Raw genomic sequence first — 16150 nt, forward strand, 5'->3', positions numbered from 1 at the left:
CAGGAATGCATTAGCAGAGCTAATCTCAGGTGGTATGGTCACTTAAATAGAATGGGCGAGGAAAGATTAGCCAAACAAGTGTTCTCTGGTAGGTTGGCAGGAAGAAGACCCAGAGGAAGACCAAGATATAGGTGGATTGATACGATAAAAAGTGCCTTAGAAGACAGATATATAAATATAAGATCTGACAATGTTGTAGCTTTGACAGGTAACAGATTTATTTGGCAGAAAATTGTAGGTAGGAAGCTAGTAATGATGTAAATTTTTCATGTAGTACTATCATATCTTGTACACCCCTTGAGGGTAAATGTCAGTAATTTGATGATGACGATTAAGATGATATGGACATGTAATGAGGCGAAATGAAAAATATGATGGAAATACAAGGAAGAAGAATATCAAAGAAGAGGTGTAAAAATAATGTAGATGAAGTTCTGAAGGAGAAAATCCTGGACAAAGATAGTAGATAGAATGCTATGAGGTGAATGGCAACTTTCTCTAGGTTAGTAATGAGTGTGACTTGTTGGAAAAAGGTATAGTTGCCCAAAAAGAATAGTGATCTTTCCATGGGCAGGTGTCCCTCTCCTGGTCTTGCAGATGATAAAAATCTACCACATTGTAGGATTCTCACCAGGTTTCAAATAAGTATCTTGCAGAAAGAAGACAATTAGCTTATGTTTCTGCAAGAGCACTTTGATACCAATGTTTTGACAGAATCTTGACAGTTCCATTGTAAAAAGTTGTTAATTGATTCATCTGGCTTCAGGTTTTGTGAAATTTTACTTTTGTCAATCCTGGTATTTCTCTTTTTTTGGAGAATTGCAGACAGCCAATGTCCATCTCTTCCTCCTCAAGAAAAATATGCAAGATGCCAAAATAAAAATGCAATTTTATTTTTGTCTGGGAAAACAAAAGATCTCTCTCATGCATTTGTGGATCTGAAGGCACATCTTTATTCTTTGAGATGTGCATTCCATTATTATTAATTAGCCACTTTTAATGTAGCAGAATCATTTTTGGTGTTTTTTCAGGAGTGAGACCTTATTCATCCTACCCCTCTGGTTCACCCCCACTGAGAATGCAACTAAATCATACTATTATGATGTAATTGTTAGAAGGTGGGCATTCATGCATGAACATTTGTATAGGCTCAAGAAATATGCTTTCATTTTGATGAAACTATGAGGACATACATTGGAGGGAGGAGAGGGAGCATGGCAAGATGGAAGTGGAAGTTATACAGTTACTAAGGGATAATTACCTGAAACAGCATGTTATAGAGGGGACCAGGTTTTGAGAGTGCTGGATATGGTAATAGCATGAGAAGATATATCCATAACCAAAGATGCTCTGTCTCCAATGGGGAGAGTGACCATGCAACTCTTGTTCTGGGAAGTTGCTAAAGATGTAGAATTCTCTGTCAAGAAAGAGTTTATGCCGAATTATAAAGGTGGTCATTATGACAGACTTAGGAGCATTCTGGAGCAGTGTCATGGCTTGAGAAGCTATAGAGAAAGAATGTCAGTAGTGCATGGGACGTGATCGGGCTGTTTGAGAGAAGCAGTATCATACTGCATACCCAAAGTCAGAAGGAAAAACCAAGTGGAAATTAAGTGGATAAATAAAGATATAAAGCAAGAGGTGGAAAAAAAAAAACTGTAGAAGAAATATAAAGAAGAAAAAAGTGATTAGCATACTCAATGAGCAGTGCAAGCAAGAAGGGCAACTAATATGGCGAGAAAGGTTAAATAAGATTATGAGAGAAAATTAGCTAAGCAGACCAAAGTAAATCCAAAAGAGTTTTTTTTTTTCTTTATGTAGCAAGTAAGATGGAAAATGACTATGGAAAGATGACCGATCGATGCTGATTGTAGGAAGGTGACAGAGGCAAAAAATATAGTCTAGTTGCTGAGCGATCATTTTGCAATGGTTTATCATCCAGGTGGAGATTTTTGCAGTTGCTGATGCATGCCAAAATTGAGGTAGATGAATACTTCAGAGTGCCTCTGAAGAAGTTGATTAATCTAAGTCTTGGCTCTAACAAAGTTCCAATGTAGTGTAAAGGGGGTTTCTATTATATAAAGGTGGCTCCGAGGCAAAAGTAGCAAATTACAGACCAATTAAAACATCAGGAGTGGTTGTTAAAGTATTGAAAAAGTTGGTAAAGGTAAAATCCAACAGTGGGTGGATAGGGATACAATACTCTATAGACAGCAGCATGGCTTTGTAAAGGATAGGTCCTGTCTTAATAATTTATTCATATTTCATAATAAAATTACACCTGATTCAGATAAAGGAAATGGCTACACCATGATACTGGAGTTTGCAAAAGCATTTAACAGAATAATACATGGAAAAATATTACAAAAGTTGGAGCAAATGGGAATGAATGTAGTCATTAGCATGGATGGGGAGAGGGCCGACAAGCAGATACCAGTACAGTATATGGAAGACTGGAATCTAGGAAAATGAGGGTGACTAATGGAGTACCTAGGGTCGCTACTCTTTAATTTGTATATCAGTGATATAGAGAAATATTAAGGGGGAGGGATATTTATTTGTTTGTTAATGATGCAAAACTAGGGAGGGCAATTAGTGATAAAGGAAACATAGATATCCTGCAGGATGATTTAAATAAATTTATATTGTGGGTGAAGGATAACAATTGTCAATTTAATGTTGCAAAATGTAAGGTTGCATACTGCACATTGTATTGATGGTACTGGATTGCAGGAAATGGATGAGGTTAGGGACTTGGGGATAATGGTAGAGAGAGAAAGATGAAGTTCAGAGGGCATATCACAGGGAAGTTATTAACCTTCTTTGTAATGTTATAATTTGGCCACAGCTTGCCTACATAGAGATTTGGTCACCTTGGTCTCAGGAGGTGGTAGAGGGGATTCAGAGATTGTCACCAGCTTGGTCAAAGCTGGTGACAGATCTGTGGAATACTCTATGAGGATAGGCTGAAGGTGTATGGGGTTACAAAGTTTAGTTGATAGGCAGAAAAGAAGAGACATGTAAGAAACGTTTAAGATATTATTATTATTAGACACCTCCAGGGAGTCCACAGACTCATCGAGGACTTTTAAGATATTAAAGGGATTTTATAAAATTGACAAAAAGGAAAATTTTCATCATCATCATCATCATACGCATCAAGGATTTAGGCCTAGTATGGCCTGTTCCGGCCTTAGAAGTCATCGTTGAATCGTTTAAGAGGACGTCCTGGTTTCGTTTTCCTAATGGCTTGTACTTTAAGGTTTGTTTTGGTAATCTTTCTGTTTTCATTCTTTGAACGTGTTCCATCCATCTATGTTTATATTTTTTAATTTTTTCAATTACTGGTTCTTGGTTTAATTCTTTCATAATATCTTCGTTTCTTTTGTGATCAAATAGGGTATACTTTGCAGTTTTTCTCATAAACTTCATTTCTGCTGTTGTTAATCTTTGTCTTTTTGTTTTATTGTCCAGATTTCGCTTCCATACATTAAGACCGGTAGGGCTAATGTATTGTATACTTTTAGCCTGGTTTGTTTTTGAACTAGGTTTGGTTATTTTTAAATATTTTGCAATTTTTATGTTTATATCTTTTTCATTTTCATAAGTGATCATACATCCTAGGTAGTTAAATGAATTCACCTGTTCTAAGATCTTGTTATCTAATACTATTTTAGTTCTTGCTGGATCTTGTCCTTTAAAGGCCATAGTTTTTGATTTTTCCGTTGATATTATCATACCATAATCTTTGGATATCTCATTTAGATTTAAAATAGCTTTCTTTAAGTTATCTTCAGAATTTGTAATTATTATTTGGTCGTCTGCAAAGAGGAGAGTGTTTAAGTTAACTGTAGGTGAAAGTTTAATTCCTTGATGTAAATTTTTACTCCATTTTATTATTATTTCATTTAAGTAGATATTAAAAAAAGTTGCTGAGAGGGGACATCCCTGTCGGACCCCTTGGTTTATCTCTCTTGTATATGATAGCTCATGATTTAATCTTATTTGTATTTGATTATTTTCATATATACTTGTGACAGCTTTTAGGATATTATTTGGTATTTGTCTTTCTTTTAATATGTTAAATAATATGTTCTTTTAACTTTGTCAAATGCTTTTTCAAAGTCAATAAATGCAATATGTGTTTCTAAATTATATTCTCTTCTTTTTTCTATTATTAATTTTAGGCAGAAGGCTGGGTCTATACATGATCGTCCTTTTCTAAATCCATTTTGTACCTCTAGAATAAAGTTTTCGGAATATTTCATTAGTTTCTTATTTAAGATTCTGCTGTATATTTTGTAACATGAATTTAGTATACTGATACCTCTATAGTTTTTAGGGTCATCTCTATTACCTTTCTTAAAGATAGGAATCACAATTGCTTTTTTCCATTCTATTGGGGGGATACTAATTGAGTAAATTTTATTTAAAAATAATAAGAGTCTTCCTTTGAATCTTGTTCCTGCGTATTTATATAGTTCTGAACCTAGTTTATCTTCTCCAGGTGATTTTCCGTTTGTTTCTTTCAGGCTGATTTCTAATTCTTCTTCAGTTATTTCCCTTTCATTTTCGTTAATTGTTTGCAGTTGTCTTTTTTAAAATATTTGTCTGTCCACAGTTCTGTGTAGTAATTAAGAAATTCTTCTAATTTCAATTCAGTGTTTAATTTTATGTTTTCTTTGGTATCTGCATTTAGGTGTTTCAAAATCTTATATACATTGGGTCTTATTTTATATAAATCATGTTCTAAATTAGAAACAAATTTATTCCATGATTCTCTATGTCTTTTTTTGACTTCTTTTAGCTATGGCTCTTATTCTTTTATATTCTATTTCATCTTCTAATCTTTTACTGCTTAACCATTTGTGATAGGCTTCTTTTTTCTTTTTGATTATTTCTTTGATTGTATCATCCCAGATCTTCAGTTTTTTTCTTTTATTGAATTTTTTGGTCTTTCCTAAGCTTTCATTTGCTGTTGCATTTAGTATCGTTTTTATATTAAGCCATTCTATTTCTATTTCTTCATTTTGTTTTATTTTATCTAGATACTGGTTAATTCTTTGTTCATATATCCATTGTACATTTGTGTCATTCAATAGTCTAGTTTTATGAACAAATGTTTCAATTTTTCTTTCTGTTCTTGTTACTTGTAGCCATTTAGGTGGTAATCTTAATTTTATTTTAACAAGGAAGTGGTCACTGCTTATTTCATATCCTCTATGAACTCTAACATCTAGTGAAAATTTTGATATCTTTGTCTTTTGATGGAAAATTTTCATCATCATCAAATTCCTGCCATGTACCCTCAAGGGGTATACAGGATATGATAGTACAACATGAAAAAATTACATCATTACTAACTTCCTATCTACAATTTTCCTCCAAATCAGTCTGTTACTTGTCAAGACTCCAACATTATCAGATCTTATATTTCTATTGTCTAAGGCACTTTGTACCGTATCAATATACCTATATCTTGTTCTTCCTCTGGGTCATTTTGCTGCCAACCTGGCAGAGAACACTTGTCTTGCTAATCTTTCTTCGCCCATTCTGTTTAAGTGACCACCTGAGATTAGCTCTGCTAACGCATTCCTGGATGTTGACAATGTCAAGTTCTTTCCTAATATCGTCGTTTTTAATATGATATTGCCATTGATGCCATCATCTGTTCACGCCTATAATCTTTCTCAGGACTCTCATATCTGCGGTCTCTAGTCTTTGGTCAAGCATTTTACTTCTGACCCAGCTCTCAGATCCATAAGTTAAAACTGGTTTGAACACTGTCTTGTATACAGCTAATTTAGTGTTCCGACTAATTTCTCTCTTATTCCATATGAATTTATTCAAATGACTTCCTACCATACCAGCTTTTTTGTTGATTCTGTTGTCTATTTCCACATTTAATTTACCATCTTCAGGAAAAATCGTGCTTAAGTAGCTGAAATGTTTCACTTGTTCCACAGGTTCTCCATTCACAACACAGTTGACATTTTCAATGATTCTTCCTATTTTCATTGTCTTTGTCTTTTTATTGCTGACCTTCATACCATATCTATTACAGCAGCTATTCAATTTAGTCAGAGAATCTTGCAGACTTGTAGAGGATTTATTTAGAAGTATAACATCATCCGCATAAAGCAAAGAGCTGACATTAACATCTCCAATTTTGATATCATGTTTAATACTACTTTCCTTCATAATGTGATCCATATAGATAATGAATAACTGAGGGGATAATGTACACCTTGTCTCACACCAGATTTAACATTAAACCATCTTCCTGTACTTCCTTCATTTCTAACTGCTGACTTACAACTCAAATAAAGACTAAGTATTGCTTGATATAATGCCCCATTGACACCATATAACTGTAGCATACTGAATAGCTTCTCTCTTGGCACCTTGTATGCCTTTTCCAAATCGACAAAACTTAAATACAGATCTCTGTTATATTCCCATGCATTCTCGACTATTTGTCGTAAAGTGAAGATCTGATCCTGACAGCCTCTATTTGGCCTGAATCCAGCTTGTTTTTCACCAAGCTTTTCTTCCACAATTGTTCTCAACCGTTTCTCAAGTATACTTGCATAGATTTTGCCAGGAACACTCAGTAGGGAAATACCTCTATAATTCTCACATTCAGTTTTATTTCCCTTTTTATATATGGGTACTATGAGAGCTCTACTCCAATCATCGGGAATTCGTCCCTCTGTCCAGGCTTTCTGAACTATGCAGTACAGCCACTGTAAGACTCTTATACCACCATACTTCAGCATTTCTGGTTGAATATCATCTACTCCTGCTGCCTTTCCACATTTCAAGCCTTTGATGGCTTTTTCTACTTCAAGTATGGATATGTATTCCTGACTGCATGCATGGTCAGAGTTTTTTACCACTGTGCTGTCATCACTGCTTGTTTCATTTAGCAGTTTTTCAAAGAAATTACTCCATACTTCGAGGATATCTTTTTCTCCCGTTTTCATGTCACCTTTATCATCTCTAACTCCCTTTACAGCACTCTTTCCTCCATTCCTAAGCTTCTTCAACAACCTCCAGAATATCGGTACACAATAAATAACGGAAAAAACTCACGTAGAAAGATTATTTATTAGTATAATTTTCGCCTGTGTGTCACAGGCATCCTCAGTACATTAAGCTCAAAATTAAACACTAACTGACAATTCCAAAAAGCGCCACCTAAGTAGCTGGTGTAAGATAACTAAAAAGGTCAATAACTTTCCGAAAAAAAAAAAAAATTAATACAATAAAAAGGTTGAAAGATTAGCTGATTTGTAAAGTACTATCTCCCATAAAGGGGACAGACGTAAGCCGTCGGATCCGACGGCTTTACAAATCAGCTAATCTTTCCTAACTTTTTATTGTATTATTTTATTTTATTTTATTTTTTTTTTTTTTTTTAGGAAAGTTATTGACCTTTTTAGTTATCTTACACCAGCTACTTAGGTGGTGCTTTTTGGAATTGTCAGTTAGTGTTTAATTTTGAACTTAATGTACTGAGGATGCCTGTGACACACAGGCGAAAATTATACTAATAAATAATCTTTCTACGTGAGTTTTTTCTGTTATTTATTGTGTACCGATATGTCTACTCATGGTTTACCTCTTTTAAAACTTAACCTCCAGAATATTTTGCCACCTTCTTGATATTTATTTTCTATATTCTTGCCAAAGTCCTCCCATGACTTTTGTTTAGCTAGCTTTACACAGTGTTTAGCATTCTTGCATTTGTCTCTGTATTCTCTAAGAGCACAAGCTGACTTATTTGACAGGAACTTTTGATATGCTTTCTTCTTTTCCTTCACTGCCTCTTTAACTTCCTGTGTCCACCAGGGAGTTCCAATTTTTTTATCCTTGCAGACAACCTCACGACATGCCTTTCTGGCAGAATCAATCAATGTTTTCTTCAGAGTTTGCCACTGAATCTCAAAGGTTTGATTTCTGTTCTCAAACTCTTTCATTTTTTCTTCAATAATCTTTGTGTATTTAGTCTACAGATGTGAACTGTAGACTAAAGTCTACAGTTCACATCTGAGAGCTGCTCAACTTTTATTTTCTTTAAAACTTTCTTACATGTTATTCTTTTCAATATGAAATTCAATTTTATCCTGCTCAAGACTAAATAGTGATCACTTCCAATTTCAAATCCTCTGTACACTCTGGTGTCCTGCAGCAGAGAGAAAACATCACTATCAACAATAACATAGTCAATGAGACTTTGTGCACATTTTTATGTTTGAACATGGTGTTAGTAATAACCAGTCCATGTCCTGAGCAGAAATCCAACAGATATTTGCCATTATTATTAGCTTTGCTGTTTTCTCCAATTTTCACAAAATATTTTTGTATGTCTCACAATCATTTCCTACTCTGCTATTTAGATCCCCAACAAGGACCAACTTTTCCTTTTTCATTGTGTCAGTTGTTTTTTCTGAAGCCTCAAAAAATTCCTCCACTTCTACCTTAGTAGAACCTTCTGTGGGACCATAGGCACAAATAAGTCTCATTGTCCAGTTCCCCATTCTCATATTTGCCCACATTACTCTACTTGAGACTGACTGCCATTCAAGAAGATTAGCCTCGTATTTTGTATTGAATACCATGGCTACTCCTTCTTTTCCTTGATTGTCATTGCCTGAATATAACATTTTGTATTTATTGCTCAGAAAGATCTCACCAGTTTTGTCTTTTTTGTTTCAATCACCCCTATTATGTCGATCTGGTACTTATCTAATTCCTCAGCTAGCTCCATTTCTTTGCCATTCAGGCTTCTTATGTTGATAGTACCGATCTTTAACTCTGGTGATGTTGGGTTCAGGTTTGTTTTCAGATTTGTTCCAGTAGCTGACTTTTCGCTGTTCACCCTGGTTCCCTGTCAAAAACAACGGGGGCCTTGTTTAACCGGGCGACGCCCCAGCCGGCATGAAATTTTGTCATCTCGTACCATCATTTTTTTTTTTTTATGTCAAATAGAAAACTAGAGATCATCCATGGAAGTTGTATACGAGTATGGTTAGTAAGGATGTGCAGACTTTTTTTTTTTTAAATGAAGAGTGATGAATGAGTGAAATGGATTGCCAGAAATAGTATTAGTAGTGAGTGTCCTGACAATGAATGAGTTTAAAGAGAGGCATGATAGGTATTGTGTGTATAAGTTTTTGTGTAGGTCTCCCGCTGGACACCATGGAAACAGCATCATCATCATAATAATAATAATAATAATAAAACAGGAAACATTTTATTTGCAATAAAGCTACAAGTCTGTCAAATATAAATCTATAATTACCTATCTTTGTGAAAAAGACATTGTTCAGGATGTTAATATTCCAAAAACAACAAGTGGATATAGCCTTCCCCTCTTTTTATTATTTGTGCGTGCGTGCGTGTGTGTGTGGTGATTAATTGATTTTGATTTTTTTATGGTGCAAGGACATCAAGGATCATACTGCACTAGGACACAGGTTACAGCAGTACATATGGTAAATGGCTAGCAAGACAATCACAAACATCCATGCCCTTGGTGGGATTCAAAACCACAGCCTCTTTGGCTGGAGAACAGATACACTAACCAGGTGGGTGGGTGGGGGGGGGGGGTATAAACTAAATCTTAACTTCACTCACCTGCAGATGAACATCTCTAGTTCCACTATTGCAATATGCTGCTTTACTCTTGAGGTAATTCCGTAAGTTTTTCTCTGTTTCGTCCTGACAATCTACTTCATTTGTTATTGCATCTATGGACTCAAAATAAACAACTTTCACCAGAGTTCCTCCAATGTCCATTCCAAACCATGGCATAGCTAAAATATAAAAAGCAGTAATAGTGTTCATTTACAATTCCACATTGATATTATATATAAACTTCATTCACTGACACTCTGACTATGGCTAATCTATATTATTGTTAGATGTCCCGGTTACAAGATGCACTCACTCCTTCAACAGACAAACTGTTCTGCTCATTCACGGTTCTACAAGAGAAAAATCTGGCTCTCACCTTTCTTAACCCCCCCCCCCCACACACACACACACTCTCTTCCATGAATGCTCCTTGTAGATAGAAGTGGAAATGGATTTATTGCATTTCTAGATTTACAATCCAACAGAAAGGAAATTCCTTTTGATGATTTTTTTTTAGAACTTAATATCAGGATATAGGTTGTTGATTTCATGTAGAAATGAATGGATTTTTGGTTCTGCGCAACTGCAAAGACATCTGTATAGTGTGGCCAAATTGATGGTTTGGGGTCAAGTGAGAGAAGATTCTTCCAGGTGTTCAAGGTGAAAGTTGGCTAGGTTAGATGATGGTGGTGACCCACTGCCATTCCTTTCACTTGAAGTAACAGTATTATTATGCGCAACTGTAAGGAGTCCTTAGACTCATTGAGGGAGCCCTTAAACATCGTGTCAAGAACTATCCAACACTTGCACAGTATCTATCAAACTTTGCTATGACCTCATTCACAGTCATGGCACCCACAACAGACTCTGGCAACCAATTCCACTCATTCACTACTCTCTCCAAACAAAAAACTGAGTTCTGACACCCTTTCTAACTACACTCTTACTCAGTTTCAATGGATGGCCCCTAGTTCTCCTACCAACACACCTGTTCTGAAAAATTTCCTCTGAATTAATCTTGTAAAAATCCCTAAGTAATTTGCTTGTCTCAATCACATCACCCCTTTTCTGCCTATCAACCAGTTTCTGTAACCCACAAATCTTCAACCTGTTTTTGTAAGGTTCATTCCATAGACCTGCTACCATCTTGGTCACTCACCTCTGGATCCTCTTCCACCTCCTCATCACCAAGACATCTTGGGACACAAATCTGTGCATAGTAGTCAAGATGGGGTATTGTTCCTCTTTATCAAGCCTTGATAAAGAGGAACAAAAACCTGCTTGTCAAGAATTCTTCAGTAACCAAGTGATCTCATGAGCTGTTTTAGCCACTTTTGCTATATATCCCCTAAACTTTAACTCCCTATCCACTAACACTCCCAAGTCTCTGGCTTCATCATTTTCCTGGAGTACAGTCCCACCAATGTGGTATATAGCTGGTAATCTTTTTCACCCCAAAATTCATAACCTTACACTTTGCCACATTAAACTGTTATCCATTCTCCCTTGCCCAGTCTGCCAATCTATCCAAATCATCCTGCAAAATTTTGACATCATCTGTATTAACTATTGCTCTACCCAACTTTACATCATTGGAAAATATTATTATTACGGATATATCCATAGAGTCAGCAGACTCATCGCAGGAGACCCAAACTATCAAAACAATATCTATCATATCTCTTCTTGAATTCATTTATAGATGAAGAATTCACAACTGAGTCAGGCAATGCATTCCACTCATTCACCACCCTCCAGGCGAAAAACCTCATTCTCACACCCTTGTTAATCACACCTTTCCTTAATTTCCAGGGATGACCTCTTGTTCTTCCATCACCATCACACAGCTGAAACATTTCCCCTACATCAATCTTATAAAAACCCTCTAGTAATTTAAATGTTTCTATCATATCCCCTCTTCTCCACCTATCAACCAACCTCTGCGATCCACAAGCTCTCAATCTATCAATGTAGGGAGCATTTTTTTTACATCACTCACCAACTTAGTCACTCTCCTCTGAACCCTCTCTACAACCTCATCTACAAAGAATCCAGGTGACCAGACCTGAGCACAATAATCCAAATGTGGAAGTATCAACACCTTATAAAGGGGAATAATAACCTTTATCTCTGTGTTCCTCAATAACCAAGTAATCCTATGTGCAATCTTAGACACCTCAGCAATGTGTCCCCTGAACTTCATCTCCCTATCCACCAACACCCCTAAGTCCCTAGTCTCATCGATCTCTTGGAGTACATTTCCATTAATATAGTACACAGCTGGTAATCTTTTAATCCCAAAATGCATAACTTTACACTTTTCCACATTGAACTGACATCCATTACCTTTTGCCCATTTTGCCAGCTTATTTAAATCATCCTGCAAACTCTCAACATCAGCTTGATTTTTTATTGCGCTACCCAACTTTGCATCATCAGCAAACAATTGAATATCTCCCTTTAAGCCATTTCCTATATCATTTATGTATAAATTAAACAACATTAGCACAAATAACTTAACAGTTCCTCTCAGATCTTTTCCTATATCATTAATGAACAAATTAAACCGTACCAGTCCAAGAGCAGAACCTTGTGGCATGCCACTAGTCACAGGTCTTCTTTTGGACTGTACTCTTGAATAAACTACTCTGATATCCAGGGCCGTTGCCAGATTAGATTGCGCCCTGAAGCAAACAATTAAATATTGTCTTATAGTGGATTATAAGACAAAAATATAAGAAAATCTCCAACTGCTATTTTGTTTTTATTACAAGAGAAACATTAATGCAAAACAATTGCATAATAATATTAATTAAATGTTTGCTCTATGGGGATATCGTACAATAAAACCTCTTCTAAATTTAAATTATAAGATATGTCCACCTCTATACATATAGTTGCTAGACCAAATCTTTCTTGGGTCATTGCTGTTTGCAAATAATTTTTAATCAGTTTAAGCTTGGAAAAAATTTTTTTCCAAGCTTGCTATGCTAACAGGAATTGTTAACACTATCCTTACAGCAGTGGTTACGTTGGGATATATGATAAAATTTGGTGAGGACCACTTTTCTCTTGTATTATTGTTGAGAGAATTTTTAATTCTTCAAATAAATCTATTGCATCTACATCAGGTATAAAATATCTTGTTGCTGTTAAACGGCACCTACTGCAATATGGCTGAACAACTACCCTTATTAAGTGGCACCGTGAAGCAGGCTGCCTCTATGCTACATCCTGCCGACAGTATACTGCTGTATCTCTCCATCAATCACCCTCCTATCCATCTCACCAACCCTATCCCCATGTGCTGCAGTTTACTGATTAGAATTCCATGTAGTATTCTGTCAAAGGCCTTTGCAAAGTTCAACAGTATCACTGGAAACCCATTACTTTTATCTAACTCAGCTGTCCCTGTATTATAAAAACATGAGCAAGTTACTGAGGCATGACCTACCCTTCACAAAGCCATGTTACCCCCTATATAGTATCCCATTTCCATCTATCCATTCCTGCATTTTGCTCTTGACCAATTTCTTCAATACTTTAACAACTCCTGATATGCTGATCAATCGGTAATTTGCTACATCAGTCTTGGACCCTCCCTTATGCAATGGAACTATTTTCCCCCTCTTTCCACCCACTTGGGACTAACCCAGAGCTGAGACAGATTAAACAATATGGTCTAGAGCACTGACTCATATCATAGCTAGAGCTGGCAGTGAAGTTGTACGGATGGATGTGCGGTGTGACCAGAAAAGATCGTCTGAGAAATGTTCACTCTTGCAATGTTCACTTAGTAATTCTACTATTTCGACTGATTCGGTTACCTCCCTACCATCGGTATTCCTTAAAATCATTCTGCCATATACATTTTCTTTTACTTGCAGCATATCAAAAGAACTGTGGAATTCTCTGTAGTCTGCATTGATAACTTCCTTTCATAATCTGCTTTTGCCTTTCTTACCACACTCATTACTCTTCTAGCCGGTGCCTTGTGCTGTTCATGCACCTGCAGGTTACCTTTCTCCTTAAATTCCGGCCTGGCTGGCCGAGTGTAGCATATCCACTCTCCAGCCAAAAGGCTGTGGGTTCGAATCCTGCCGTAGATATGGATGTTTGTGATTGTCTGTGAAAATAATAGTGGTGATGGTGGACAGTAGATGCCGTTGGTGTAGATGAGGCAGTTTGTGGATGAGGTTGAGTGGTGGAGTAGGTGCCCTCCCTCGATGAGTCTTAGGACTCCCTGGAGGTGTCAAATAATAATAATAATTCCCTCTACAATTTTTTTTGTAGCTCCAGCTTGATGATATTTATTGATTTAACTCCTACTTGATTTACTCTCAGTATACAGACTGCCATTACCTCCCTCAAACACTTCTTTACCACTTCCCATGCACTATCAAACTCTAGTCCTTACAGTTTTGCATGCCATGCCATCAATCCAAGCAATCTCCTGAGCTTGTCATACTTACCAGCCCTGTAATTCTGCATATACCCCATCTTAACTGATAATTCCACGCATTTGGCCACCTCCCAGGTCAACACCATGATCACTCTCACCAATTGGTGGCAACATGGTTATATTCGTTATAGACAAATTCTCAGATACAATTACTATTTTGAGCACTCTAGAATTCGTAATATATTCTATTACATGCTGTCTCAGGTAATTATCCCTTAGTAACCCACATAAAATCCATTTTCTTCCTCCCACGTGTCCTCTCCTCCTTCCAATGTATGTTCCCATAGTTGAAATCCCCCCCATAATAATTACCACTAATCGAGTCTATTTGCCGATGCATACTATCTCCATCACCTGGTCTATAGCAGCATCCAACTGTATATTTTGTTCTGCTGGCCTCAATCTCACACCAGATAGCCTCAAGTGTACTATTTTCACTGGCATGCAGTAAACTTCTACTCTCTCTCTTTGGTTGCAATTCATTGGCTATCATCAGTTACACTCCTCCCCCCTATTCTTTTCTTTCTCTCCTCCCTGAACACACTATACCCTTCACGCTCTATCCTACTAACTATATCATCTTCTGTTAGCCATGTGTCACTAATGCCAATAACCTTTGGCCAGATGAGCCAACCAATGCCAAAAATTCCTCCTGCTTGTTCTGAATGCTCCTGCCATTAGTGTACATAAAGTGCAAAAACCCTTATGCCCAACACTATCCTGATACTTTATACTAACTTAGGTATATTATACACATTCTTACACTCAACTGCCTCACTGATGTCTGCATATCCACTCAACAGCTTCCCCCCCCCACCTCCCTAAAAGCTCTAGTTTCCCTGATTCTGCACATCCACTTTTACTTCATTCAACAGCACTTTTTTCAGACTCCGAACACCAAATCTGTTCAGATGCAAACCACCCTTCTTGTATAAGTCCTTTGCCCATCAAACTCACTTCACAAACTCCACACTACTCCTCCTGCATAACCTGCACATCGAGTCATTTGCTATTTTAACCCTCCTTCTCAGCTCTACTCTGTCATACCATGGCAACAGACTCGATATCTTAACTCTCTCATGCTTTTCTTCTGCTACTTCCAATAATTCTTTCATGTCCAATTAATTGTAAAGATGTGATTGTAAATTTGAATAAATCTACAATTTTGGATGGATATTTTTTTTGAGCTAGAAATTCTATTTGCCAGCCACTCTAGTGCTTAATCAGTTATGAGTTTCAAAAAGGAAATTAGCATTAAATATCATAAAAACAGCAGAGATGGAAACTGATCTGTCAAATACATTGAATCCTGACATGCTAAACATTATTAATATCTCAAAAAATTCACACACTAAAGCCTTTGAAGAAAGCATTTCAAGCAAATCTCAATAAAAAATACTTCACCTTACTGGAATGACAATAGGAAAATACATGAAAATTACCCACAGACAAATGGGTTGCTAACCTATCAAGGTCATCCCATAACAGAAGGTAAATTGAATGTATCAGCACATGGCCACAAGTTTGCAAGTTCATCTCAAAAAATTCCCTACCTAGACTTCATGAAACTAATAGGCTATGTTCTGAAGTAGCCAATGTGATCAATGATATACACAACCATTGGAACCAAATATTCCACCATCAGAATTAAAATCCCTGAACTCTTTAAAATGCAATGATATAGTTATCACCAAAGCTAACGAAGGAAACATCACTGTAGCTTATTAGATTCCAAATCATGTGATTGGAAAATGAAATTACTTCTTTGTGAATGGAATACATATGAGGGTGTCTTAAACGTTCTCAGCCTCGACCATAGATGGCAATACTATCGGCAAGATTTTTTTTTTCAAGTTGCTACATCTGTCATAAGCATCCATATGAAATTGCAAGTCATTCTATCAAGTGGTTTTATTTTATACAGCTATCTGAAGCAAAAGTGTTGTCTATATCCCTTAAAATGGATAAATTGAGTATCGTGCAGTTATAAAATTCTTTGTAAAAGAAGTTTTAATGCCAAAAGAAATTCATTTGAAGTTCATAAAA

At 36.3% G+C, this 16150-nt stretch overlaps 1 protein-coding gene across 1 annotated transcript in view; it reads right to left on the minus strand.

Annotated features, from left to right (window-relative positions):
- The window catches only part of LOC150099861 (pantothenate kinase 3-like), a 192492-nt gene that overhangs the window by 122345 nt on the left and 53997 nt on the right, over positions 1 to 16150 (minus strand). The window contains exon 3 of the mRNA XM_090403411.1: positions 9643 to 9821. Within this exon, the coding sequence (XP_090259537.1) occupies positions 9643 to 9821 (179 nt within the window). The remainder of the gene's footprint in view (positions 1 to 9642; positions 9822 to 16150) is intronic.

Source organism: Typopeltis vanoorti, chromosome 14, assembly GCF_054136105.1.
Source record: "Typopeltis vanoorti isolate ZY-2024b chromosome 14, IOZ_Tvanoo_1.0, whole genome shotgun sequence".
Lineage (NCBI taxonomy): Eukaryota > Metazoa > Arthropoda > Arachnida > Uropygi > Thelyphonidae > Typopeltis > Typopeltis vanoorti.